Consider the following 21,418-nt stretch of genomic DNA (forward strand, 5'->3'; position numbering starts at 1 on the left):
GATCCGCACAGCCGTTGGGCCCTTGAGCAAGGGCCCTTAACCCTGCATTGCTCCAGGGGAGGATGGTCTCCTGCTTAGTCTAATCAACAGTACGTCGCTCTGGATAAGAGCGTATGCCAAATGCCATTCATGTAAATGTAATGTACTAACCACTGCGGGTTAGACTTGGTTCGACCCCGTGAGAAGCTGGTGAGAAGCTGGTTGAGAAACTCCAATTCCCTTCAGTAAAACATTTCATCGTTAAATCAAAAAGTTTAATCATTAAATTTGGTCCACGTGCCGAGTTGCCTGGCAGTATTTTGAATAACAAAACCGTGCCTCTCGGAAGCCAGCTGATTCATCCCCACGTGGAGGAATAGGGCTGTTAGCCTTTCAGTATCCAGGAAAACATAGGCGAGATAATCACTTAACCAGACAATCAAGCTGCACTTCAATGGAGAGAGAATGTCAATGAAAAAGGGCTTGTTTTGCTAGTTGCTGCTTTGTATGCTGATGTTTGTTCTTTGCAAACATTGCTCTAGCAAAGGGAGGGCTGTAACATATACTTAACATAAACGCCCGCCCACACACGCACACGCACACACACACACACACACACACACACACACACACCTGAAACTAAAAAATTATGCATCCAGCACAGGGAATCCACCAAAGCAACGCTATCCAAACCGGCCTAGTCACTCATTTCTGCTAATGCTAATTTTTATTTATTTATTTATTTATTTTTTGTTAACCAGGGGCGGTGTTGCGGTAAGGCATTCAGCCCAGTTTCCAGTAAGAGCTCACACAGCTCCACCGTCTGCACCATTGTTTATTTCCCCCCACGGAGCGCGACACCGCTATTCATTCCGCCAATTTACCCCCCACCCCCGCCACCACATTTTCACAACAAATCTTTTATGTTTTTTTCTTCTCCTTTTTTTCCCGCTTATCACACTTGGCCTGCCTGCAATCTCTTCAACCTGTTATCTCGAAGAAAAACACAAGTACCTCTCTCTGCCAAACGGTTCCAATTTTCAAAACATTTTCTCTTATTTTTCTTCAAAATCCCAAATAAACAAAAAGATTGGGAGTAGAGATCTGAGTAGTTGGGGTAGTAGCAGTAGTCACAGAATCAATTATTACTTGCACATTATTGGTATTACTATGATAACAGTGGATGGCCTAATGGTAGGGTGCTCGACTGCCAACTGTAGCTTGTGCAAGCCGCAGTCAACACACTGCATAGTGACCTGGAGAGGTGAATTTGGGTCCCTAAATTTAAAAAAAGACCCAAAAACTTGCTCCAGGGGCTAAATTTACACATGCTCTCTCACACTCGTTCGACCCCACCTGCAACTGTCCTCGCTGGCATTTCTCCCAGGGCACACACACTCACACTCACTCACTCGCTCACACACACTCACTCACTCATGCACTCTCACACTCTCACACTCTCACACTCTCACACTCTCACACTCTCACACACTCTCACACACACTCTCACACACTCTCACACACACTCTCACACACACTCTCACACACACTCTCACACACACTCTCACACACACTCTCACACACACTCACACTCACACGCACACTCGCACACACTCACACACACTCACACACACTCACACACACTCACACACACACTCACACACACACTCACACACACTCACACACACACTCACACACACTCACACACACACTCACACACACACTCACTCACACACTCTCACACACACACTCTCACACACACACTCTCACACACACACTCACACACTCACACACTCACACACACTCACACACACTCACACACTCACACACACACACTCACACACTCACACACTCACACACTCACACACACACTCACACACACGAGGGGAGGACCTCCCCGGTTAAATAACAGACTAAGCGTAAATAAATGAGCAAACCATAACACTCACAGCGGATGGGTGGTTTGGGCATCATGGTGGAGATGTCTTGGGACCAATAGAGGGGCACCGAGCCGCGGACCTGGACGTAGGAGGAGTAGCTCCCCGCGTTGTAGGACATGACCGAGGCGTCGTGGATGATCTGCTCCGTCTCCACCTCGTTGGCCACGTCCCCCTGTTGAACGGGCGTTACAGGCGAATCCCACGCGTTACCCAAAACAAGTCCACCCGCTTCGTAAGACAATTCGCTCACCGTGAACCCCAATGTACACCGTATTTAATCAGCCAATCAGCAGCGGCAACTGAATGCATACGAGCATACAGGATGGGGAAGAAATGTGATCTAAGCGACTTTGACCGTGCAATGATTGTTGGTGCATTGAGTGTCTGAGAAACAGCAGATCTCCTGAGATTTTCACTGACCAAAAAAGATTTCTGCTATGTCACAACTTGTTAACCTCATCAACAGGTGATACAATTTGGACATGTAGTAGCTTTTTTTTTTAGGGCCAAAGAAATTGGGCAAACAAGCACCACTACAGCTAGAGATCAAGGCGCACATACAGGTTTGAAAGCGATTTAAAATGCCGTTTGGTCGACACAAGTGCTCAAGATATACTGTATGGGAAGCATTTGTTTTAGGGGTCTTCAAAATCCAAACCTAAGCAGGGAGTGTTTGAAACGAGGATGTCCGCAGAGATTCTCACCAGGTCATTGGCCATTTCATGCAGTCACATAATCATACAGGGATTCCTGCAAACACGGCTGGCTACCACCAAACTGACAGATACCGACAATAATTCTCTCTGTTCAATGCAACAAGACTTTTCTCATTTTCAGAGCTCGGTTCCTGTTATTTTCTACCCTGTGGAATATGACGGTCTATTTGAAAACACAGCGGGCCAACAGCGTATTTATTAACGCATTTTCCAGTCTCGGGAACAATGTTATATTCACTGGGGTGAAAAGGCACCGGCAGTCTTTCATTTTTATTTTTTTTTGTGTCGTGCGGTAAAACTGGGGACAGCATTTTAACATGAGAAATGGGCAGCGTCAAGATATGGAATTTCACCTCGCAGTTGGCGCCTCTCTTCAGAAAGCGCGTTCCTGCGAATTTGCTCGATCTCCTGGCGATGAGGGTGACGTGCACGGGCCGGCCGTAGATCAGCAGCTCTGGGAACGCGCGGGGTTAAGGGAGGATCGCGCGACCGTAGTGAATATTACATTTTACATTATACTCATTGGGCAGACGCTCCTATCCAGAGCTACGTACAATATAGCGCGCACCCATAACCAGGGACAAGTGCGCTGAAAGACCCTAGAGGGAAGTACAGTTTCAAGTGCTAAGAGTACAACAAAGATAAGGACTTGGTCCTTGTAGATGAATCGGGAAATTAATTATATTTATAAAACAGTTGTTATACAACTCAACACTAAAGAGTGATATAAACTTAAGTGAAAACATCAATAAACAGTTTACATAGCCAAACAAAACAATCATAGCGAACACAACTCTAGCAATAATTAGACACGCAGTTGTGAGAACTACAAAAAAACCAAAAAACAGGTAACAGTCCATTAGAGATGAACGCTGATGATAGAGACACGAAAATATGTTAATACAGTGGGAACAGGATTGAATCCTCCGGCAGACGAACCTTAAAATGTCCTCTGTAAAAAAGCCACGTGTGACAAAGCAAGGGTAACCGTATATCATGCACTATTGTGAGAAACTGAGTAATGCGGCCTTGTACCTCCTATTCATATTCAAGGAAAGATTTTTCATCACGGGGAAGCAGATGGTTTAGCGTTACGCAATTATGAGCCAGCGAAGTGCTTCAGACGGGTCTGTGTGTTTAAACGCCTGATAATAAGTTCCTAATTACGATCCGAGGAAAAAAAAAAAGGCGGCACGACGGTACGGTACAAATCTCTTTTGATTTCGCATATCTTTCACATGATGTTATTTGCTTTAGAGGCGAGCGCGGCTCGACACGCACGTCCACGTGCCTCGCCGGCTACAGGCACATTTTTCAACAGGTGGGGAGCGACAGAGAAAGGGAGGGAGGGAAGATGAATTTATTGAAATTTCCATTTAAATTCTAGTGAATAAAACATCAGCTGCTGCCAGACTCTCATAATGCAAGGCACTGCCGTTAAAGCAGAACAGCCTACGGGCACAAGAGAAAGATTGCGCCTGTAGGAGCCGGCAGAACGGGGCGAATAGGATCTTTTACACGCATAGGGGACCCAAAATTGCTTTTACCTTAAGGCCCCTACAATGGCTGAACGACTGAGGATCTCCACACATCAGTAAAAAAGAAAAGGCTAATATTTCATGTTTATCCAACATCCACCGAAATCATTAACGCAGTCCATATTTTGATATGAAATCGTCAACACGGTCATTACTTACTAAATGGCCGGGTTCGAACCCGCGTACTACTCATACAAAATTCCATGCGGATTTTCATTGAAATGCGAAATGCATGCTATGCAAGTATACGGACAGCCATTAACTCTGTCAAGCAAGTATAGGGGAGATCGTTGTGACACGGGATCCGTTGTTACCCAAAGTTTTTTTTTTTTTTTTTTGCCCGATCAGAATCGAGCTAGTTTGCTGTACACCCCCATACATTTCAACGGACCAGTTGTGTGTCAATTCCGTGCTCAGAAAACAATATAAGGAGCGCATTACATTACATTATTGGCATTTGGCAGACGCTCTTATCCAGAGCGACGTACAGTTGATTAGACTAAGCAGGAGACAATCCTCCCCTAGAGCAACGCAGGGTTAGAGGCCTTGCTCAAGGGCCCAACGGCTGTGCGGATGTTATTGCGGCTACACCGGGGATTAGAACCACCGACCTTGCGCGTCCCAGTCCTTTACCGTAACCACTACGCTACAGGAAGCATCGCAAGGCCGGCTCAAGGGAACTTCCTGTCCCCAAGGCCGTAAACACGAAGCCTACGACATCAACACACCCCGGCCACCCTCGTCACAAACAGAGGAACTCCATCTATTCCTTTAGGGCCCTTACCACCATACGTGGGGTTTTAGCACACAGGAGTGCAGGAGTACCAGAGGAGACTATGTTGCAGAAAACCCACGGCCTGCGCTTTGTACGTCCTGCACTCCATCGTTCACTGGATGTTCGAGCTGCGCTCCGTCTCAGCTTTCAGAAGAGCACGGGCTGCCCCTGGCTTTGGGCCGCTGGGGCTGTACTGTTGCACAGGTGAAATTGAGGACTCTGTACTGTTGCACAGGTGAAACTGAGGACTCTGTACTGTTGCACAGGTGAAATTGAGGACTGTACTGTGGCACAGGTGAAATTGGAGGACTCTGTACTGTTGCACAGGTGAAATTGAGGACTCTGTACTGTTGCACAGGTGAAATTGAGGACTGTACTGTGGCACAGGTGAAATTGAGGACTCTGTACTGTTGCACAGGTGAAATTGAGGACTCTGTACTGTTGCACAGGTGAAATTGGAGGACTCTGTACTTGCCTGAGAATTCATAGCTGTGGCCCCTACTTGTGGAGATGAGGTGTAATGATACAACTCGACCACGACGTGATACGATAGTGACTCAACAACGATGCAACGGGACACGACATCTTTTAATTCACAACGATGACGATACGATTAATCAAGACACGACACGATTAGCCGAGACGTGAACGCGACCATTAGTTTTGACGGACTGGAGCATTAATGCATCCGCGCTCCGGCACACTTCTACCGTGGAACCCATGAAGGCTGTCCAGCGGAGCAGGACGGACGGGCGCGTCGTTCAGACACGTGAAACCGCTCGCCGCGAAACGCCCACGCAGGAGTCGTGTCTGAGCTGGCATTTGCTCCAACCATTACCCCAAACCCCCGCATCATCCCGGCCCGCTGGCGTTCATCAGAGAGCCACAGCCAATGCCTAATTAGGGGGTGATTAACCTTCTCGGGGCCATACGGTGTCAGAAATAGTCATAAGCGCGACCGAGATTTTCCTCCTCTGCAGACAGATCAGCTCCCATTGTCTGCAGTGCTGTACGTGTGTTATGAGTCATTTGGGGAGCGGTCACACTATAAATGGATTGAATTATGAACCGGCAGGCGAAATCACTTGGCTCCTGATTGCCAAAAGAGTGGACACTAGGTTGTGGAAGCCAAACCATTTCTGGGGGGGTTGGGGGGGGACAAAAACAAAGTAGATGGTAGAACTTGAGCACGTATGATCTAAAGTGACTACTAGATTGGTTGTGGGGATTGTGAGCCATTGTTCTGCCCTGCACAAACATTATCCTCATTGACATTCACATTGGCATACACTGATCCAGAGTTACTGGGCCACATCATCTCAGGACGTAAGAGCGGTCGTCTGGCAGAAGGTTGCCGGATCGATCCCCCCACCCTGGGTGTGTCGAAGTGTCCCTGAGGAAGGCACCTAACCCCTAATTGCACCCAACGAGCTGACTGGTATGTTGGATGCCAGCCTATTGCCATTGGTGTGTGTGTGTGTGTGTGTGTGTGTGTGTGTGTGTGAGAGAGAGAATGGATGAATGAGAGGTATCAATTGTAAAGTGCTTTGGGTAAAAGCGTTAATAAATGCAGTCTGCCTGTTTGTTTGCCTGTTCAAGTGACTCTGGATAAAGCTGGTCTCTAAATGATTGTCATGTAATGTCACACACAGATTTCCCCCCATACGGGCAGCTAGAGGCTAAGGATACTGGACTGGCCACAGAAGCCGTGGATGATGTACATGAGCCAGTCGGGATGCACCACATCCCGGATCTTATCCAAGAGTTTCCCGTTCCACACGTATTTGGCGTAGGGCTCATTCCGGACCCCGTTTATCACTGCGGAGAAGCAAAGGGGAAAATAAATAAATAAATGTTTTTTAAAAAAAAAACTAAAAAAAACATGGCAAACACAGCAACACACAAAGCAAAGAGAAAGTATTGGGGGTATGGACTGGCTAAACTAGGTGCCAACTAATGTGAAATGTTTGCACAATGTTACTGGAGTGTTATGTCAACGTTATAACATTAATGGCAACGGCAGGTATGAGCAGCCGACTCTGCACCCAGGGAACACCCAAAAAAAAACGAAGAGCTTGCCGCACCTTGAGTGGGGAGGCCCTCGTCTTCGAAAATGTCGAAGCTGTTGCGCCGACCCTGGGTGGGGACCTCCTCCTCTCCCTCCTTCTTCTTCTTCAAGTCCTCCTCCTCCTCCTCCACCTTGCCCAGGTCACAGGTGGTGTTGAGGAGGGTCAGGTTGTACTGCAGGGAGTGACTCAGGTCGTAGCTGTAGCTGCAGGCAGAGTCCAGCCGAAAAAGGTCAGCCGGAGAACCAGGCAGCCAAAACCCCCCCCCAAAAAAAGAGAGGGGAAAGTGCCACTCATGTTGCCTGGCAACCGGCTGGACACAGAACACGGTTGAGAATAGAGTCAGGGCGGAGGAATGGGGGGAGAACGTGTGGTTCCAGTGCGATTACGGCAGACCTTCCGCTGTTCTCACACTGGGGAGACCCAAACAGTCTTTATAAACAGACGGTTCAGTTTCAACTCATTTCTGGGTAATATCGCCACACGCCATTTAAACCCGAGGGGGAGCACCCAGAATGCCGTGGGGCTACAACCAGAAGAACAAAGAGAAGAACACCTGGTGAGACAATAATCAAATGAAGATTAAGAAATTTAAATTTCATTAAAATTTTGAATGATTATAGAAGGGGGAAAAAAAAACATTATAAATGAACAAATAAAGAAATAAAATAAAAATGAAAACAGTGGTGGAACGTCAGCAGAATCCCTCCGCCTATTTCGACGCAGACTAAAAGCACACCTTCTGAAACTCAACCCTCTTGATCCCCCCCCCTTTCCGATATCCCTCTGGTCTAACCCAAAATTTTTTTTCAAAATAATAATAATAAAACATTTGCGCTTACGATGACTGTATTTTTGTTTAGAACAGCCCTTCATGTGTGTTTTACCAGTTATGGATGTGATGCTTTAACTTGAGGAAGAACCTAAGCACTTGTAAATCGCTTTGGATTAAAAGCGTCTGCCGAATGACTAAAATGTAAATGTAAAACATTACATTTATTACCATGAAAAACGAGATGATTGAACACCAGGTTCTGAAATTGTCTTAAGCTTCGGTGTGCGTTTTATATCAACCGCCGACAGGCATGAGGCAGCCGTCCATGCAGTCTTTTTTTAGCCGCGCACATTCACGCTAAGGCCAAACAATTTCGGCAAAGGGCACACGTGATGGCACTCTAAAAGGACTCGACGTCTCCACAAAAGCCTTGAAGCCATCAAGACCGAACAAAAACTGTGGGGGGGGGGGGGGTTATTCTATTTCAGGCTACCGCTGACCGAAACTAAGGCGCGCCCGCTGACCCCTACAGCCGTTCGATCCTCGTTCAGAGCAAATTGGCCGGCAAGACCGAGACACGAGAAGACCGCATGAGCGGAACGTCAATACGGCGCCGAGGTCCAGTCCAGCGTCAAGCGAAAGGCAGGGGAGCGGCGGTTAAGCGGGAGGGTTTGTTATTGTTGTGACACGTGTAGTGCGGGCGACGGCGGAGGCGGACAATGCGAGCGCAGCGCGAGATCGGGGGGACAGCGTCCGTGGATCTCGGACGCGTCAGCCCCGGCGCAAAAGGGACCAAGGCCCAGCTGTGGCTCCCGGGCGAGGTCAGCCTATGACACATACGCCACAGAACCGTCACTGCGCCCTGCTCGGGCCAGGACCGGAAACGGGGCCCTTACCTGAAGTAAAAGTTACTGGACAGGTCCACGTTCTGGAAGATTCTCACATATCTACAAGAAAAACAAAAACACACACACACACACAAAATGTCAACAGTCAGAAAAAGACACTGCCAATTGTGTAGTGTGCAGGTGATTGCGTATAGCTGGTTAAGAGAACCGTGCAACGGAAAGACAAATACGAGCTCAAAATGGTAAATGAACAATCCCTCACTGTGTTCCTGTTTCCTGAATTCAAATCAATGACTATTACAAGCACACTACCATGGATGCTGCAAACAGTCAACACTACTGCAGAAAGACATAAGGGCAATATCTATTTATCCATCCAACCATCAATAGATACTGAATGAGAAGAAACTGAAGCCATGTAGCAATTAAAAAATGGTGGGGGTTAATCATAAAGAGAAAAAAATATTTCCAGTGTGGTCCTCCTCTGAACATAGCACATACCACATCAAGGACTAACTCATCAGCATACACACTAATTAGTCTAACAAATACATTCAAAGTCATTCATATTATAGGAATAAAATGCATCGCTCCATTCTGCTTTTAAACAATGCTCTTTGTCAACAACAAGAAGGTATGAAATATTGAAATGGGTAGCAGATGAGATTCACTGGGCCAACTCATTCTCCGTACTGTATAATGACGTGGACGTGTATTTTCTCCGGCGGACGTTCCCTGAAACGGTTCCGCTGTTCAGATTTCAAAACACGGCAGTCCAGCACAGCCCAGTTTCATAACATGAATAGATTAGCGTCCACACGTCGTGTCAAAGTGTAGGCGCAACGCCGCCACTCTCGCCAGAGGTGTCAGAATGACCGGACGCCGGCGCGTCTTTGCGCTAGCTTTCCGTTCATCGCTCACCTAGCCTCGTCCGGATGGGTGATCCGCACGGAGTCGTTGGGAATGTATATCATGTTCGTGTCCTCGATCTTGTATATGGAGTGCCCTCCGATGTCGGCCATCTTCCTCCGTTTCGTGATGAGGATGATGTAATAGCCCTCCAGAAAACGCGCAAAGCCTGCAAACCAGAGAAAAATAAAACTAAACAACTAAAAAAAAAAAATTAAAAAAAAAAAAGCATCACTTACGGACGCCATGTTAAGATGTTTCAGAAATACAACACAAAAAGCCTTTGATTTCAGCCGTGAAATCTCACCATTCAGCTTTTCAGGTGCCTGAGAAAGTGGTCTCTAAAAATGATATTCTTTTACTAAAAGAGTTTGTTTACCAGGACTTGTGTGCTCTTTGTGTGGAATTATGCAAATCAGATTTGTTACATAATCGTGGAAAGCGAATCCACAGCTGAGAATTTAAATAACATACGTTGTTTCGATCTCCTTAGCGAGCCTTCTTTAAGCTTCGTCGCATCTTATAATTGCAGCTTTGCGTGTACAATTCAAAGCTAATTATGCCTTTTAAACTAGTTTAATTATCCTGGCTCTGCAGTTCGTGTGAGAAATCAGCCCTCTTGACAGTCCACTAATATTTATATGAGATTCTACATGTACTGTGCAATAATGTATGCGGGGAGTGTTATTATCTCGACATTCCTGTCCTTGAAAGAGGTTAGGTCACACAAGGCCTCAAAGCCACTTTCAATAACTGGTCAAAATGGGGAGGACTGTATAAAAAATGGAATGGAAATCAATATGGCATGAAATGTACACGATATGCATCCTTGCACATGTTTACATGTTTCTTCCTGGATATGTGTCCTTGTATTGCCCACCGTGTTTTTGTATTTTCTCATAATACGTTGCTCATTATTGACTCAGATCTCACTGACACATTTGTTCGTTCCGCTTCCTCTTTGTAGTCTGGGTTTTTTTTAAGGGGACTGAAATAGACCCGGGAGAAGATCATTTCTGCCCGTGAGAGACAGGCGGAGACAGACGCCAGCCCCCGGGCCCCCTTTGTTGACGGTTCTGGTCCACTTCCCTTTGTTCTTCACCCCTATTCAGGTATTCAGGTTCCCCGGGCGGCCATTTTGTGTCATGCGTCACCTCATTTCCATTGCAGACAATCCCAGGGTGTGGGACAATGGAGGATCGGGGTCGAGTCTTGCCGTATCGGAAATTACACCACGACTTTCTCTTTTTCGGGTATTTAGGTCAGGCCTGTCGGTTGAAGAGGACGCGACGGAGACACGATGTTTTGACGGAAAATTACGGCCGGAATGACAACAAGTGCTCAAATAAAAATGGATGTAAACAGCGGGGAGGGGTGTGACTGTTCCTGCGAGTTTACTGTGGGCTGTGTGGTTGGGGGGGGGGGGTATTGAAGTTAGTCAGTTAGTCAGATTCATTATCTCCGTGCTATTCAAAGACGCCAAATGCAGAGTCTGACATTTTAGGGGAAGTTGCCAGGCTTTCAAACTGGCATTTACCGACTCCGACTGCAAGGAATTAGACATGAATGAATGGTTTTCATCTTCGGTACATTCTTAGGTGGCCTAAAATATTTCTAAAAATACTTTCCATTCAGCCTCAACAGAAGCCGATTAAGTCTTTAAACCTGAGCGATCTAACAGAGTTCCCTGTGTCATGGTGGCTTTGTGTTCGCATTGTCTGAAGAGAAAAAAAAAGCACATTCATCAGCTCTGTTTCCTTCGTCGAGCAGCGAGGAACCCGTAAGGTTTGACAAGTGATTAGAGTGTTCTTGACTAAACGTTCCAATGCTGATGTAACAATCACTACTGGCGACTGAAAGTGATGGGAGTTCTGGAACACCGATTTAGAACTTTTGAAAAAACATTTTTAAAGAAAATTTTTTTAACCCAACTGTTCAAAAAGGGGTTAAAAGGAGTCAGGTCACGGGACAGCTCATAGCGCACGGAGAGGAAATGAGCACATGACCCGTGGGCAAGCCGGACATATCTTACCCACAATTCCATAGGCAGACACTGCCCGGGACAAGCCAGACGACCCCTTCTGCCCGATTTTGGTGCGGTTCCCCAAGTCCAGGCGTCCCAAGAGCTCCCGGACCTCTTGCTGATTGTAAACATGCTGCAAAATTAAGCCACAAAGAGCTTTATTACCCTATACACTTAGCATTTTTATCTGATTCTTTATTATTTCCCTACCGTTAGTTAAAACCTTCAGGTGGACATAATCTTGCTAAGGGCTACAGCACTTTCCTCGTACAGAGACTGAACCTGAGCGAGGCCTCGGTTTCACACACGGGCCAAAAAAAACACAGTTCACCATTACTGCACTTTTCTCACTGTAGAGCGATCGCTGTCATTATATTGTCCACAGCCGTACAGCGGCCCACGATGTTCCGATCGATCGACTGGTCACTGCATTACAGATTACATCATAAACGCACAAAAACATGTGTGTACGACCTGGCCTTCGGCGTATGCGCAATGCAGAAAGTACATCCTTCTCGGTGAAAGCGACTCCATTGCAACATCACTGTTACATAAAAACCCCTCGAGATGATAACATACGTGTTTTCTTGCGGATGAGGAAAAACAAGGGACCGGCGGAGAGGCCTGCATAATGATGATAGTAATAATAATATCCTCGCACGAACAAGGGAGCGAAAACCAATTGCCTGTCAGATTAGCCCCATAATGGGAATTCAGAGCTAAGCTTTAGTCGTAAACAAAACGGTCTGCCATCGACACGCATGCAAAGGTGAAGTATTGCGCGGCCGTCCAACCCCCGCCCCCCCTTCCCAGGCGCTCTATGCAAGCTCTCGACACATCGGACGCAACGGGAGCACTCCGCAGCCCACCTTGTCATCAATAATCACCAGATCCTTCGGTTCCGTGCGATCGATTTTCAAAACACGGTGTTTCGTTTGCGCATGATTGCTCCCCACCAGGAAATACCTCTGAAAAAAAAAACACACACACACACAAACACACACCAACCAATCATGCATGGATGCATACCGCCATTACTACGCACAGATAAAATCACAGCCTTTTCTTGTTTAAACAGGCTGATAAGACCGTAATTGAATTGCATATGGTTTGCCCTTTTTCTGTCACATTATAAGGTAGTTTGCAAATATCACAGCCATAAAGGTCTTCACAGACTTCAAAAGAATCATGCTAACAGGAAGACGTATGTTAAACATGACATGTTAAACATTTGATGTTCTTGTGCTGACTGACACCGAATGATAAAAAGCAGATAGTGTCTGGCATTCAGGGGGGTTCTGTCAGATTGAAACAGTCCTTCACAGACTGGCAAAAGGTTAAAATGTCCATCTATTGCAGGACAAAGTGACAAAACAAATCGCAGATTAATCCAGATTATCTGCATTCACATAGCAATTTGGATCTCTGCCACCATCATCATGATGACATTACTATCAACTCTGTCGAAAAAAAGGATTGATAGAGATCTATGGAACATAATGCAATTTCATATCAGCGTACATCCAACCTATGCAACAGTCAGATGGACACTGAGTGAGCACTTTATTAGGTATTTCTTAGATTTATTAAGTCTTCTGCTGCTGTCCATCTACTTAGAGGTTTGATGTGTTGTGTGTTCAGAGATGCTTCAGCATGCCGCTGTTTATATGTCTGGTTATTGGTGTTACTGTCACCTCCCTGTCCTCTTCGACCAGACTGGCCCATCTCCTCGAAAAGTAAACAAAGTAAAGGAAGACAAAAAGAATCCCCGCCGTAAAGACTATGACGTTCATTCACTAACATCCTGAGGTGAGAGATCTCTACTCCAAATTCCAATTAAGCGAAGGAGACAATGAGGAGAGTCGTTTTCAAATAAGCGAAAAAACAACAACCGTTATGTCCCCAGGCCCTGGTGGTGTGCGGTGGCCCTGCGGTTCCTCATCGGGTTCTTTTCCTTAATCGTAGTCCTGGTGACACCTCATGCAAGCCCTTTATACAGATCACTGTGCTGTCCGAGACAGAACTCACTCTGTGGGTACCCCCTCGGGTTCCGTGCTGCTCATGTTCCGTTTTTGTGTTTTTCTTTTTGTAATATGACTACTTCCTTTTGCAAATAAAATAATCTGTTTCATAAACATGCTTTTCTGTGCTTTATGTTGTGACTAGGCGGGGACCGGCCACAGCAGCCTATTCCAACTTCCAAGGCCCTACTTTTCATTCCATTCAGTTCTATAATAAAAGTAAGTGGCAGTGTGGACCGGGAGATTAAGTCCTATCACCAGATAGGAGACCGTAACTGAGATAACACTGGGCAACACAGTAACCCACAGCACAGAAAATGAAACCTTTTAGAGGAGATAACAATCGATCATTACGGACACAATGGAATGCGCCCAAGTAATCAGTCCCCTCTTTGAGACCCGGGGGATCATTTCAATGTGAATTTCCTCCTCTATTACACCATCTCTTGCAGATTGTGAATTATATTATTTTGCAAGAGACCGGTGAACATTGCCTCGCTTAAGCAGCTGCTGGGTGGCTCATCCCGTTAAAGGCTGTTCTAGTGCATGCATGAGTTCTACAGTCTGGTATCTGTTAAGGCACTGTTCTAGTACATGGATGGGCTCTATGGTCTTATATCTGTTAAGGCGCTTTTCTAGTGGATGGATGGGCCCCACAATCTGAGATGAAATCCCAGCCAGTGCATCTAAGGTATTTTAATAGCTTTCAAGTACAACAAGTAAAACTACTCTGCTTTTGCTATGAAGTATTAAGGTATTCACACTTGTCCCTTCTGAAAGCTTGCCATGAAGGTTAAAAGATCTTAACAAGCATGGGGGCTGGCATGAAAACATGCCAACCGGAGACTGTGTTTCTGGGCGTCAAAAAATATTTTAACTGCTTAGAAAACAATCACTAAATTAAATGCATCACACCACAAATAAGATTACATATGAACTCCATCTAGTGTCTTATTATTGAACTGCACACTTGCGCCTGAACTTGCAGGCATGCATTATTCTTCAATATTATATTTTTTTTTAAACACTCATGTTTTAAACAAATGGGGTATGCCGTCCTAATGTTGAAATACCACTATGCAAAGCTTCCATATCTAAAATATATTGCTAATAATAAAAAAATAATAATAAAAAAACACGTTATATGTTTATCACAATATTTGTGTTATAACCGTTTTTCTACTGGGCCGCCTCCAGTAGTTTCTGTTCCAGTTCCACTCACCGCTCGTGTCTCATACAGAACCAGTTTCTGCACGCCGCTGATCACGGCCGCTGACAATGGCATGGTGTCACGGCGATGTCGGCCTCCACCATCCAATCAGAGGAAGGAGAAATCCTCCTGGAACCGATATCGTAATACGTTTATATGAAATTATTTTTTGGCTTTTAGTTTTGCCCGTCTTTGCCACAATTGCGCACACGCTGCAGAAATAATCAGGGATTACTATGGGCTTACTATTATAAATCAAATGACTGTAGACGACAGGCTTCTGGGGTCGAACACAATCGTTCAGATGTATCAACAGTGCGAAATATTTCATATTTAATCACCAATCCATTCACTTTTTTGTGGACAGTGAACAGTACACCTAAAAGAGCCATATCGCAGTAAAACACACTCTAAGAAATAAAGTGACAGTGGAGGTATATTTTTGTCCTTCAATGATCAAATTTCCCAATTGTACCCTGTAATTCCCGTAATGTTCTCTTTGGGTACAAATTAGTAAGCTTTCCGAGCAAAAAAGGTTGGACAACAAATTAATTATATTACTGGCTAGGGGTACAATTTTATGTTCCTATACGGTGCCGTCACCGGGACATGCATTTGTACGTTTATTTCTGAGAGTGTTTGTTGAGCCTTTACACAAAATAACGATCAGTTTTGAACTTCAGAATCCCCGCTGTAATGCCCTTTTGCACGGGAAAATGCACAGCGACGGTCCGTTATTATAAATGTGTGACCGTGCATTATATTTTGGTGTAACATCATGCTATCTGAAGAACTTCCAACAGACCGCTCATTAGACATGCACTTTAATATTGATTATCAGAGTCCAAGGTCCATAAAGTAACATATTAGGGAAGATTTGATGCTGCAACAGAACTAATCTGCGAGATTTCCAATTTTTGTTCGGGTTAGGCCAAGAGATCAAAAGGTCAGTGTTTCAACTGACAGCTTAGGAATTGGTTGAAATGCAGTTAGCCATTATATACCAGCTATGCGATACATACAAAATATAAAGGCAAAACATACTTATAAATGATAACCCTGCTACACAAACCTATAATCTAGTTACTTGGCTGGCTATCCAATCTTCACAAGTTGCATAATTCTCAATACAGCCATAATATAAACAAACATTATTTCAAAACTAGGCTAACCTAGCTAAGTAGCAATATCATGGCTACACCATACAAGCTAACTATCGAGATATCACGCCAGAGAGTTAACTGCAGCCACCTAGCTAAACATCATGTTAATATTGTTTTTGCACATATAACAATGCGTTATCTAACAGAACATATTCTGAATATTGGTCGGACAATGGCGTGCAGAGCACCAATGACAGAAAACGAACGTCAAGAGCAATGCAAACCCAGCTGGTCAACCCATTTTCGATACTAGTTTCAACATAGCGACCTCATACTCAAAACAATAATCGGACAATAATGAGATACTGTACCGATCATCAATGGTTTGCCGTTCAACGAAGCTCGAAATTTCGCCGAAGTTGGAGAAGCATTTGTTTCGGTCAGGTGACTGTCATGGAGTTCAGCTGGGACGGAAAGCCGTGAAGTTCTACCTAAACGAGAAACGCGGAGCACAGAAAAAAACGACGAGTTTTGTTTCCTGTATCGCTATAGTAACCGTGCTGGGTCGAAAGGAGCAACACAGTGAGGATAGTGTTTTGCTGATTAGCAAAATTATGGTGAGTAAAACAAACAACACAATGCATTTATTGTATTTTTTTGTAAAACTGCTCACCAATCATGTACGTAGAGTTTTCCTCGGAGCATTATAATCGAGGACTATTCATGGTTAAAAAAACTGTCAGTGTTACTTATGACTAGTTTGCCAAATAACTTAACCGAGCAAGGTAGCTAAGTGAACTAAGTTAGCTGACGTCAATTTGACAGTTTGATAGTTTGCCAATGGTTGATTATTGGTTCATCAATGAACAACTGACTGTTACAGTCACATAATGTTTGATATTTTGTGTGTGTGTGTGTGGGGGGGGGGGGGGGGGGATCTGTACCCTTTTCCCCCATGTTTTTAATTACTTTCTGTTATTTGTTACCTACATGTATTTATTATGAGCCATCTCTTCCCTATTCGGTCCCTGCTGTCTCTTTAGAATAACACGTGTCCTCCTGCACTCAAAGGAAGTGCAGACATGATCCCTCTTGTTGACAACCTCATTGAAGACGAGGCGGAGAGGGAGCGCCTTCTTAATAAGCCGGCTTGCTTCATAATTATTGGAAAGCCCGTAAGTTGTCAATATAATTTGTGTTTCCTTCGCTCTATTTAAGTGGGTACTTGGAGTAATAAGTCACCCACTGTGCAAGTTATTGAATAGACTTCCAGTGTTTTAATAACATTGTCCTATGCAATCCGTACATTTTGTATAGAAAGTTAAATTATGGCAGACATCTAGTGTGATGGATTTATTTTAATTCAAGGAAAATTACCTCAACATTAACAGGATATTTTGATGTTATGATGAAAATACACAAAAACAGGCTGGTGTCTTGTAGCATAATCTTTAAAAATCCCTGTATCATCCACGAATGTCATTGTTTCTAATTGTCTCAGAGAATAGCCTCCATTTTATAGAGATTTCTGTTGAAGTGGTGGCTTGTTGTGTGCCCGCGATTCTTAAAAGCATGAAATGTCTTGTCATACAGGGAGTGGGGAAGTCTACGCTTGCCAAAAGCCTAGCCCAATCCTGGAAGTGTGTCCTGATTGATGGTACATATCCCATTGGCTACATTAGCATATGACATATGAACGTTACAGGCCTTTACAGGCTTATTTTGCCAATTAATCCGCCATTATTTTCTTTCAGATACTGATTTGCTCAATGATCATGTTGTTAATCAAACAGAACAAGGATTAAAGGTTAGTAACCAAAACATATTCATGCCTGGTGCACGTACTGATAACTTGTCCTATGACAAAATAAAAGAAAAACTATTTTTGTCATAAAATGCAGAAACATATGTGGTGTTTTGTCTTTGTAGAGTTTAATTTGGACATTGGTGTGTCCAAGTTTTGTTTCGCATAGTGAATTGAGTAATTGAGTAATTGTGCATTAGTCGTTTTATTTTCTTTAGATTTTACAGATTCTAAATGAGGGGAAAAGTCTTCCTGAGGAAATGGTTTTTGATTTGATTCTGGACAGACTGCAATCTCCTGAGGTGGAGCATTATGGTATGTGAACCTTGAACATATAGGCTGAGCTTCTGAAGGCCGACCAAATGTTCAGCTTTGAATTGAACCAAGCGTCAGTTTCAAGGATGCGGTTCGCTATTTCTGAGCAGGTTATGTGTTAAGCTGCCTGCCTTCGATGTCAGAAGACCACCTGAAGGTGACGGAGCAGATCGAGCTGATACGAAACCTGAAGATGTCACCCGACTTCATCATCAACATTAAGGTGCCCCTTTCTTCAAACCCAGAAGCAGAACCCAGCACAAACGTTAACATTTAACATGAAACTGTGTTTTTACTCTGTCGCAGATCATGTATTTCTGATTAGTAGTAAGTCATGCGTAGTGTTCTGTACCATAAGTAACAAATTGACAAGTGGAAAACGTAATGCCATAACTAAAATAATACATACAGGTAAGTACGTACATTGTTTTGGGCAGACATCTTAAAAAACAACCTGTGGTACTTGCTTGAATGTTAGTGGCACTTAACCTGTTCTATGAGGGTATGTCACCCTCAACTATAATCGGGGGGGGGATTAAACCCCCTCCTTTAACCCCCACCAGTGTGACGACAAAGATCTGATTCGGAGGCTCAGCACACAGAAGCAGCACCCCCAAACCGGTCAGGTCTTCCAGACGGAACAGTGGGACCCCGTCAGAAAGGACACGCCAAAAAAAAAGAGCGAGGGAGAAGAGGATGAGGAAGATGAAGATGAAGAAGAGATGGAAGAGGAGGAGGAGGAGGGGGTACTTCAGTCGTCTTCAGTGTCTTTTTAAGCATAGGTAGATGCAGAAAGCTGACATCGCATTTTATGTCACGGGCGTGTCTGTTTTTCGACAGGTGGGCGACAAGGACTTTGAGAAGGAAATTATGGCGCAGCTCGTGAGACTGGCGGAGAACTTTCCGGACAACGTGCAGCAAAGGATTCTTCTGTACAAAGACACCGTTCTCAGACCTGTCGAAGTAAGACCCAGTTGTAGCATAGTCCTATTACTATAAGCGGCTGTTGATATTTCACACGTTTAGGATGAAAGGTATGAGGAGGAAACCAAAGAGGACCATCGTGGGTGAACACTGGTCCAGCCGTTTTATGTAGTTAACATGCATGAGCAAACGCATTAAAATGTGCCAGATGAAATCCACTGCAACGGTTGTGCCTCTACTTCCAGAATTACATGGTGGACCATGATCCCCTGCACGTGTTTGAGCTGGATGGAAACTGTGACCCTGGGGAGCTGTTTATGGTGAGTTTTTGGGTCCTGAAAATGAATATTATATTGTAACAGGTTAACTTGTGGTAATTTAGTCCTTTCGATCGTCTTCCATAGGGTTTCATTAGAAACTGAAAAACCCAATGCTGACCATTAACGGACTGTTTTTGTCATTCCCCCTTCCGCGGTCTTCGCGGCGGTAACCGTTCTGGGTCCGTGGCGGGGGTCAGGTGGTGATGTCACGGCTGGAGGCGATGGCGGTCAGTCGAGCCGCAGTGCCCCTCCGCCTCCTGCAGAGTGAGGAAGAGGAGGAGTTTCCGGATGACATGGAGACGGTGCGTGTGTTCAGCCAGGACACTGTTTAATTCATACACATTCTGGAAGGTTCTCTTCAGGCAGAGCTGCCCAACCCTGTTCCTGGAGATCGACCCTCCTGTAGGTTCTCATCTCGACCATGATCAGGCACACCTGATTCTACTAAATGAGATCTCTAGCTGTTGACTGAGATGTGCTTTGTTAGGGTTGGAGTGAAAACCTACAGGACAGTAGATCTCCAGGAACAGGGTTGGGCAGCCCTGCTCTAGCTGTTGAATGAGGTGTGCTTTGTTAGGGTTGGAGTGAAAACCTACAGGACAGTAGATCTCCAGGAACAGGGTTGGGCAGCCCTGCTCTAGCTGTTGAATGAGGTGTGCTTTGTTAGGGTTGGAGTGAAAACCTACAGGACAGTAGATCTCCAGGAACAGGGTTGGGCAGCCCTGCTCTAGCTGTTGAATGAGGTGTGCTTTGTTAGGGTTGGAGTGAAAACCTACAGGACAGTAGATCTCCAGGAACAGGGTTGGGCAGCCCTGCTCTAGCTGTTGAATGAGGTGTGCTTTGTTAGGGTTGGAGTGGAAACCTACTGGACAGTAGATCCCCAGGAACAGGGTTGGGCAGCCCTGCTCTAGCTGTTGAATGAGGTGTGCTTTCTTAGGGTTGGCGTGAAAACCTACAGGACAGTAGATCTCCAGGAGCAGGGTTGGGCAGCCGCCCGCCAAGCGGCCTCGGGCCAGTTTGCTAACATGAGGTGCACCCGCGCTTGCTCTCCTGCAGGGGGCGCTGTTGCGGATGCTCTCGGGCAGCAGGATGCTGGCGCCCGGGGTGCGGTGGAGACGCAGCCGCTGGGGCCGCACCTGCCCCGTGGCGCTGAAGGAGGGAAAGATCGCCAAGGGGAAGCCGGAGTTCTCCGTCGGGTTAAGTCTCTTCCTCTCGTCACACCCTGTGGGAGCGGGCTTTTCACAACACGAAGATATTTTTAAAGAAAGACAGAACAGAGTTGATAAATGAAAGGAGGAAATTATGCTAACTCAGAAGTCTTTTCAATGTTCAGGGTTAAGATTAAGCTAAATGCTGAGAACACATTCCAAAATTGTCAACTGTTGTGGGAAAAAAAGCATCTGATAAATGTAAATTTCCAGAACACACAAACACAGTGCATTCAGTTTGACAAAGAATGTTTTGCAAAGGGGGGGATTATGGGAAGTGTGGTCCAAAACTTGTCAGGAACTTGTCCACTGTTGTGGGATGTGTAGACCAAAACTTGTCAGGAACTTGTCCACGTTTGTGGGAAGTGTAGTCCAAAACCTTTCAGGAACTTGTCCACGTTTGTGGGAAGTGTAGTCCATCCAAAAAAACGTGTCCATCCAGAACGTCTCCTCATTCCACCACTCGCAGGTTCCTGGACAAGATCTACGTCCTCTCCTCCCAGGAGGCCTTGCAGAAGTTCTCCCAGAATCCCCGGCCCTACCTGCTCCCGCCCATGCCCCGGCCGCCCTGTCGCGCGGCGGTGGTGGGCCCCCCGTCGGCGGGGAAGTCGACGCTCTGCGGCCTGATCGCGGCTCACTACGGCGCCGCCGTGCTGGACGTGGAGGCGCTGACGAGGCCGGTGGTCGCCAGGGCCCAGGAGGCCGTGCTGGAGAAGGTCCGGGAGGAGGCCACGGCGGCCGCCATCGAGCGGGTGAAGCTGAAGCTCGACTCGGCGCGCAGAGCAGGTGATCTCAGACCCGGTTTCAGACGCTGCCTGGTTCTCCGAGGTCCAGCTCGCCTGGTCAGGTGTAGTGGAGGCAGAACCTCTGGGGTTTTTTTTCAAGACCAGGCTTGATATGGTGCTAGATACTATTGACTTTTTAGGTAAATTAAACGGTAGGTA

The 21,418-nt window shown here is 45.6% G+C and overlaps 2 protein-coding genes across 2 annotated transcripts in view; one reads left to right on the top strand and one right to left on the bottom strand.

The window, feature by feature from the left end:
• Positions 1-16,394, bottom strand: part of fig4a (FIG4 phosphoinositide 5-phosphatase a) — a 60,773-nt gene extending 44,379 nt beyond the window's left edge. The window contains exons 1-10 of the mRNA XM_061241594.1: positions 16,275-16,394; positions 14,813-14,929; positions 12,439-12,537; positions 11,579-11,702; positions 9,559-9,715; positions 8,686-8,736; positions 7,033-7,220; positions 6,638-6,766; positions 2,989-3,089; positions 1,929-2,091 (exon numbers count right to left, since the gene is read on the bottom strand). Coding sequence (XP_061097578.1) covers positions 1,929-2,091; positions 2,989-3,089; positions 6,638-6,766; positions 7,033-7,220; positions 8,686-8,736; positions 9,559-9,715; positions 11,579-11,702; positions 12,439-12,537; positions 14,813-14,875 — 1,075 coding nt within the window. The 5' untranslated portion in view covers positions 14,876-14,929; positions 16,275-16,394. The remainder of the gene's footprint in view (positions 1-1,928; positions 2,092-2,988; positions 3,090-6,637; positions 6,767-7,032; positions 7,221-8,685; positions 8,737-9,558; positions 9,716-11,578; positions 11,703-12,438; positions 12,538-14,812; positions 14,930-16,274) is intronic.
• Positions 16,395-16,982: 588 nt separating this feature from the next.
• ak9 (adenylate kinase 9) overlaps positions 16,983-21,418 on the top strand; it is a 28,836-nt gene continuing 24,400 nt past the window's right edge. Inside the window, exons 1-11 of the mRNA XM_061241595.1 lie at positions 16,983-17,078; positions 17,497-17,560; positions 17,658-17,710; positions 17,926-18,022; positions 18,133-18,245; positions 18,586-18,786; positions 18,863-18,985; positions 19,192-19,266; positions 19,464-19,568; positions 20,323-20,462; positions 20,944-21,260. Coding sequence (XP_061097579.1) covers positions 16,986-17,078; positions 17,497-17,560; positions 17,658-17,710; positions 17,926-18,022; positions 18,133-18,245; positions 18,586-18,786; positions 18,863-18,985; positions 19,192-19,266; positions 19,464-19,568; positions 20,323-20,462; positions 20,944-21,260 — 1,381 coding nt within the window. The 5' untranslated portion in view covers positions 16,983-16,985. The remainder of the gene's footprint in view (positions 17,079-17,496; positions 17,561-17,657; positions 17,711-17,925; positions 18,023-18,132; positions 18,246-18,585; positions 18,787-18,862; positions 18,986-19,191; positions 19,267-19,463; positions 19,569-20,322; positions 20,463-20,943; positions 21,261-21,418) is intronic.

The sequence above is a fragment of the Conger conger genome, chromosome 5 (assembly GCF_963514075.1).
Source record: "Conger conger chromosome 5, fConCon1.1, whole genome shotgun sequence".
Taxonomy (NCBI): domain Eukaryota; kingdom Metazoa; phylum Chordata; class Actinopteri; order Anguilliformes; family Congridae; genus Conger; species Conger conger.